Here is a 7,807-nt window from a genome sequence, read left to right as displayed (position 1 = left end):
ATAGATATAGATATAAAATGTCAAAAGCATATGAGATCATTGCCGATGACTCCCATTTTAATATGGGGAGCACAAAGAGAAACATGTTTGTTTCTAGTGGCGTATGTCCATGTGTTTATGAATAAAATCCATTAGTCTTGAACAGTACTTCGTTTTTTACAAAAGAGAAATGAAGGTGTGAGTGTACAGCTGAAAATCATTGCCATGGTCATTTTGAGCTAATAATCTCAAGGGAAAAACAAGAAAACTCTCTTCAGTCTTCTGTTAAACTGTTTGTGATACATCCCAGGGTGTGTAGATTTCAAAGCCTTGGGAGATGTAATAATCTTTTGCCTCTGCCACCTTTTGCTCTCTGTGTAATAGTACCAGACAGTGTCACTTTTATTAGCTGAATTTGTGGAGCTGAACTTTTCCCAGTAGACAGAGCGCCTCATAAAAAGATTCAAGATGCCCGGTTAAGCTTCTTCCAGATTGTTTCCAATGAACTGCACAAAAAGGCAGCAAAAGGAAGGCTCTAATAAACTATGCTATTGGGCTATTCTGACACTTTTCTACCACTGTGGAAAAAGTTATAAAATGTCTTTTCTTTTTTGGTTCTCAGATGAGTATAGGATCAAACCAGTGGAAGAGGTCAAATACATGAAAAATGGGGCTGAAGATGAGCAGAAAATAGCAGCCAGGAACCAAGAAAACTTGGTAAGAATCTAATTTATCATGTAACAATGAATTTTGGGGACACCTTTGTAATAAAATCTGTACTGCATGTTTAAACTGCACCTTACACAATTGAACGTTGATTTCTTGAAAATGTTGTAGCTATTTATACCTTGCCTGGAAGCTGTACAATTGCTCCTGTATCCTGTTTGTCTCTGAATAAGCCCTTCTGTAATCTTGATAAAGAATGCCCCAGGGGAATTACAGCAACATTATTAATGTTTTAAAATAGTTTAATTCAAAGGGAAAAAACATAAAGTACATTTGAGATTTATGGAGATTTTTTGTTTTTGTTTTTTTCCCTTTTCTCCATCTTTTTAAACTCTTATCCATCTCAACTTGAATGGTTAAAAGTTTTGGGTTTCAGGACACACAGTGTGGTTGAGGAAATTGCCTTTTAAGGGAAAATAATGTACTTTTAAGGTAGATGTCAATCCAAACAATCAGTATTTCACATTCATAATGTAGGTTTTGAGTTAATGTGAGAATTGCAATGATCTAAACCAAGAGTTAGAAGCCTCTTTCTTTAATATGAATTGTAAGATTGTTTCTAGCAAATAGTTTGCTAATTTTCATATGAACTTATTTCTTAATGTGCATTTCTTCAGCTGAGTTGGAGCAAAATTGTTTCCCTGTTTTATTTTTGGATTAATTACTTGCTGTGTTTTTTGAGGTTTTTTCATATTGGAGTGAATGTATTTCTTAGACGCTTTCAATGCCATAAAATGGTCTCCCTAGACTTAAGCTGTATTTTCCATTATGTGTTTTGTTTTTGTTTTTTGTGTTTGTTAATGGTGTAGCAGAGGGGGTTGACAGAGTATTATTCAGTGCTCATAAAATTTATGGCTGTCATTTTTCATGATACAGTGATGAGCATAATAGGATAATTCTTTGCCTCTCTCCTTTTGTGGGGGAGCATGTTGCATCTGTATGATAAGCATTGGACTATGAACCACAAGGTCTGTGGCTCGAGCCTACCAGCTGCTCTGCAGGAGAAAGATGAGGGTTTCTGCTCCCTCAAAGATGTACAGCTTTAGAAACCCTATGCAGGGTCACTGTGAGTCAGAACCAACTCCAAGGCACTTAGCGACAACAACAGCCATCCTTTTGTGAGCTTACTGTCTACAGTTTAAAATACTGCAGTATCAACAACTGGATATTCTAGACTTTCTTAAAGTAGTGAAAATAACTGTACAAAATAAAATTTCACTTCATAAATAGAATTTGGATTTTCAACTATTACAGAGATTCATTGTACCTACATGGTGATATTTACTTTGAATAAATAAATAGAAGACCAGAGTAGTTGAAGTATCAGTGGTCCTTTTTCTACTTTGTTTTCTTGAAAAGCAGAGTTTGTCCTTGCTTGATATAGCTATAAATCTCATTTTCAATAATAACAGTAAGTCTGTCAAAAACTAGGACTTTGTATCTTTGTTCTTTGTATCCACTTTGCATGCGTGTATCTTTGGAGCCTAAAGGAAGCAGTAACTTTTATTAGCTCATGAGCTTTTTCTCATTGTGCTCTCATCATAGTTAGGGCCAATACAACTTTCTCTTTCTCTGTCAGTTCCCCAATCTATCAACTTCTTGGTGCCAATGTAGAATCCTTTCTAGCTCTGTGATCACAATTAGTAGATGGAATAGCAATTCAAAGGAGAGAAATTCCTGGTCATTTTTACTAATTTGTTGATTATCTGTTACAACCCTAAATCCCTTACTCTGCTTCCCAATTGGGGCCCATGCTCCTAATACGGGTATTAAAGTGAAGAAGTTTGCATACGGAATGGAGAGTAAATGGCTGTCCTTGATTTTGCGATTTCTAGAATGCTTTCCAAAATTAAATGATTTTCAGCTATCTGGTAGTGTGTTATCTTTGTCACCTACTGATCCTATAAAGTGCATAATCAAATATTGACCATGCATGTTTGAGAAAACAAATAAGCCTCATAAACTTAAAGCTTACATTGGGATGTGGATGCAATGGATCTAATCATTCTTTACATTTACATTGTATAAAATAATTCAGGAGTCAAAAAATTATTATGTTACAAAGAATGATTTTTAAATGTGAGTCAAAGTATTTTTTTAAATCAACTTACTGAGATTAAGGTGCTCAGCAAATATCAGCAGACCAGTATAGCATGAAGGTTAGAATGATGAGGTTTGGAGGCAAATCTTGCCTGGGTTCTAATCTCAGCTTTGCTACTTGGTAACTGCATGATTACTCAATTTCATTAAACCTTCCATCAATCAAATAGGGGAAAGGATGGTGCCTCTGTTGTGAGGATTACATGCGATGATACTTGTAAGACATTTAGTACTGTGCCTAGTGCAGGATAAGCATCTAATAAGAGTTAGATTTTCCTTACCAAAGGAAAGAATAGCATCTGTGGCTGTTTTTTGTTTTTGTTTTTTCATTTCTGTTAATCAGTGACAGAGTTCTAAAATTAATGTTTCAGGTTAATCCCTTGTTACATGTATTCTGAAAACTTGTACTCTGCAACTATGAAATTATTTAAACAAGTATGTTTTGAACACTTAACATGTACAAGGTTGTTGTTGTTGTTGTTGTTAAGTGCCGTCGAGTCGGTTCTGACCCATAGCGACCCTGTACAGGGTTTCCGAGGGTGTACAAGGTACTTGTTATTAAATGCTGTCGAATGGGATCCAATTCATAGTGACCCTATATAAGGTTTCCTAGAAGTGACTGCTGGGTGTGAGCTGCTCACCTTTTGGTTAACAGTCCAGCGCTTATCCTATGGTGGTTGGTGGTTATGTGCCGTGGAGTTGGATCTGACTCACTGCAACCCTGTACAGGGTTTCCGAGGCTGTAATTCTTTACGGGAGCAGAAAGTCTCATCTTTCTCCTGCAGAACCGCTGATAGTTTCGAACTTCCGACCTTGCGGTCTGCAGTCCGATTCATAACCCCTACACTACTAGAGCTCCTATGGTACTACACTAGAACTCCCAAGATACTGTTGTTGCTGTTGTTGTTAAGTGCTGTTGAGTTGGCTGCAACTCATCGTGACCCTGTATAGGATTTCTAAGGAGCTACTGGTAGGTTTGAACTGCCGACCTTGTGATTAGTAGTCCAGTGCTTATCCTACAGTGTCACACCAGGGCTCCCAAGATACTAGATATTGAGAAATCTCATGAGGGTTCTAAAAATTAAATCCTCAAGGTGCTTACAGTAAAGTTGGGAGCACTGTTCAGTGCAACAAATATTTATTGATTATCTCACATGTGTGCAAGGCACAGTACTAGAAACACAAATATTAGGAAACCACAGACCCACACCTCAAGGCACCTGTTATTTCAGGAGGCAGAGTAAGTACCAAATGACTATAAATTAAATAGGGTTAGATGATTCAAAGAAAGAAATTCAAAGTGCTGAATGCATTCAAAGGAGGCACATTGTGTGTCTGGTTGACTGTCTGGATCTGCTTCATGAAACAGCTGGTGTGCATGATCGGCCTCAGAGAATGGGATGAGGGAGCTTGTCACAAGCAGGAGTAACAGAAATGGAAAACACATAATGCATTTCATAAGAAGCCCCATTAGACTGGGGAGTTGGGGAAAGGGGAGAATATGTCCAGTAGGGAAGCAGTAAAAAGTTAGAACAGAATATACATGTGGTTATATAGAGAGCTTTGATATCCAGACTCAGAAATCTGAAATTAATTCAGTAGAACAGAAGTAGTCTTGGCAAGTTTAAAAGTGAGGGATTGGCAGAATGAGGTTATAATTCAGGGAAGTTTATGTGGCAGCAGCAGTTGTAATGTGGACTGGTGTGGGTAACCCAGATAGGAGACTATTCATAACAGTTTTGCAAAGTCAGTGAGGCCTGAACTTTGAGAGAGAATACAGAAAGTTTGAGAGAACTAAGGCAGGGAGAATACACTAAGTTTGGGTGGAATACAGAAGTTAAAGCAATAAAACTGAGAACTAATTACGTATTAAAAGAAGACAGAACAATCAGGAGACATTGACAATCTGACCGAGATCCTGCCTTTGGAAGATAACTGTCTGGAAGCAGATAGAAGGCATGTGGCCTATATGACCATCCTTCAAGGTGCAGTCTGAAGCAGAGGTTAGTTGTGAGCAAGCTAAGCTTTAGAACATCCTTTAGAACATTATGTCTACCAATGTGTGGAAATGAAGGTCTGGAGCTGAGCTCTAGTAGGTGATTGGTATATCTTAGTTTGTCAAATGAATGAGAGTAGGTGGATTTACAGATTTACATTTACAATTACATTTAGCAGCCAAGTGCTTCACCACTTGGCTGCTAACTGCAAGGGTAATGGAGCCTACCAGCTGCTTTATGGTACAAAGATGAGACAAGCTACTTCCATAAAGATTGGTGTTGTAGTGATTACTAAGTGCCCTCGAGTCAGTTCCAACTCATAGTGACCCTGGATAGGTGTGGCTGGTGAGTCTGAACTGCCAACCTTATGATCGAGTACTTATCCTACAGTGACACACCAGGACTCATGCATGAAGATTACGGCCTTAGAAACACTTCTCCTGTATTCTGCTAGGGTCACTTTGAGGTTAAAAATGACTTGGTAGCAACAGCTTGTTTTTTTGTTTGTTTGTTTTTTTGATAGCCAAACAGGGAGGCTTTCTTCTCGTTCTTTTTTCAAACCAGACATACAAAACATTAGTTAGAAAGAAAAAAAGTAGTTGATTTCATTACATTAAAATGAAATACTTCTGTAAAAGAGAATAGCTTAGTAAAAACATTTTAAAAGTCAATAGGCATGACTAATTCCAACTGTCACAACTATGAAGGTATAAGTTTTGTAACAAAAATGGGGGAGTAGTTAATACTACAGGCCAGGAACAGAAGACCCTAAGACCATCCAGGGAGAAGAGCATGAGTGGAATGCGGGGCCCTATCCAGAGAAGCAGTGACACCAGACATGGAGGCAGAGGTGAGGACATGGAGAGAGGGAGCAGCTGAGGACTCTAGACTCATGGAAAGAGAAAGGCTGTGTGCTGGCAGCCAGGAGGCAGGCTTGCAGAATGTGCCCTTTGGTTTTTTAAATAATTATATATTCCTGAGTGTGTTTTTGTGTACACCCCTCCCCCCAAAAAAAAAACCCAAACAAACAGAGAAAATAGAAACAAATACTGTTGAGTGATAATGCATGGAGGAGATTGTAATCATTGCAATGAAATGATGAGTGTAAAACCGATGTTCTCCCATCAGTCAATTCACAATAAAACTTAAATGTATATATATTTATATACCAGTAAAATCGTCACACACACACACACAAAAAAAGGTCAATAGGCAACAGCCTGGGGAAATATGTATGACAAATAAAAGGCAAATAATTAATATTTGATATTTATAAAGAACACCTGTAAATCTAGAAGAATGGGATGATCCATTAGGAAAACGTAAATGAAGTGAACAGATGGTTCACAGTAGAAGATACTAAGCAAAAAGCATATGGAAAGATGACCTATATCACTGGTACAGGCGGTACTCTCTTACCCCATCTCCTTAAAATGAAAGCTCCTTACTAGTCCTTCTCTGGAAGACACTAACTTGGTCCAAGACATGCTCGCTGAGTTGTCTTGGTAGACCAACTCTTTACAATGAGTTGACTGGTAGACCAACTCTTTACAATGCACTTCTACCTCAACTCCCACAGTTAATTGTGTGTTTGCCAAGAGAAGGGTGTCCTGGTTCCCAGACCTGTTTATACTGGTTAAATGTCATTATAATTATGTCAGATAATTAAGTAATATGTAAACCGATGAAACACCAGTGTGGAAAGCAAACTGTTTCCATGAAAATTAAATTGAATGCTTTGGAAAATCTCAATGAAGGCACATCACTAGAAGCCCACTGTTCAATTAAGTTAAATCCTGCTTTTCCATGATTTCACAATGGTCTTTAATTTCTCTCTTCACTTAAGAAACCAAAACAGGGAATCTCAGATGTGCCTCTGGGTATAGGTAATTCACGAAGGAGATGCTGAGCCCAGGCAAAGTTTTCTTAAAGGAGGAGCCTCATTCCTGCCTTAAAAATTGGAAAAGATCCAATGGAGAAATGCAAGAGTTAAAGGGAATAGAGGTATATACTGTTAACTGATGATGCTGTTGTTGTTGTTAAGTGCCATTGAGTTGGTTCCGATTCACTGAGATGCTGTACAGGGTTTCTGAGGAGTGGCTGGTGAGTTTGAACGTCGGACCTTGTGGTTCAAGCTGACCTTGTGGTCCAGTGCATTATTCTGCAACTGATGTTACACAGAGGGGATTTCAGCATTGAAATGAAACCAAATATATGTTTTGTTAATGCAAAACTGATGATGTACTCTGTAAACCTTCCCTCAATTAAAAAAAAAAAAATTGGATAAGAAATGCACATCTATGTATAAATTAAAACAATATGCTTAAAGTGTATTGTATCATTGTTATGCCACTCTGGTCTAACTCTATTTTATCACTTAATTACTATCCCAATGATGTCACCAAGTATGAATTTTATTACAATCAGGGAAATGCAAATGAAAGCAAGAGTCCATGTTTTACCTGTTAATTTGATCATTTCACATTTTGGCATTATTATCACATTTTGGCATTATTATAGGAAGATGTGTATTTACATTGTTGTAGTTGCTATTGTTAGGTGCCATCAAGTTGGTACCGACTCATAGCAACCGTATGCACAGCAGAACAAAACACTGCCCGATCCTGGGCCAACATCACTATTGTTGCCACGCTTGAGTCCATCGATGCTGCCACCTGGCCAATCCATCTCGTTGAGGAGTCTTCCTCTTTTTCTCTGACCCTCCACCTTATCAAATATGATATCCTTCTCCAGCAACTGGTTCCTCCTGACAATATGTCCGAAGTATGAGAGACGAAGTTTGGCTATCCTGGCCTCCGAGGAGCACTCTGACTGCTGTTCTTCCAACACGGATCTGTTTCTTTTTTTCGTAGTCCATGGCACTTTCAGTGTTCTCCTCCAATACCATAACTCAAATACGTCAATTCTTCCATTGTCTTCCTTATTCGCTGTCCAGCTTTCACATGCATATGAGGTTATTGAAAATACCATGGCTTAAGTCAGGC

The 7,807-nt window shown here is 38.2% G+C and overlaps 1 protein-coding gene across 1 annotated transcript in view; it reads left to right on the top strand.

Annotated features, from left to right (window-relative positions):
- Positions 1 to 7,807, top strand: part of LOC102810537 (chromosome unknown open reading frame, human C1orf21) — a 353,780-nt gene that overhangs the window by 198,297 nt on the left and 147,676 nt on the right. The window contains exon 3 of the mRNA XM_006872526.1: positions 602 to 696. Coding sequence (XP_006872588.1) covers positions 602 to 696 — 95 coding nt within the window. The remainder of the gene's footprint in view (positions 1 to 601; positions 697 to 7,807) is intronic.

The sequence above is a fragment of the Chrysochloris asiatica genome, unplaced genomic scaffold, assembly GCF_000296735.1.
Source record: "Chrysochloris asiatica unplaced genomic scaffold, ChrAsi1.0 scaffold00203, whole genome shotgun sequence".
NCBI lineage: Eukaryota > Metazoa > Chordata > Mammalia > Afrosoricida > Chrysochloridae > Chrysochloris > Chrysochloris asiatica.
This window is presented reverse-complemented; position numbering and strand designations above follow the sequence as displayed.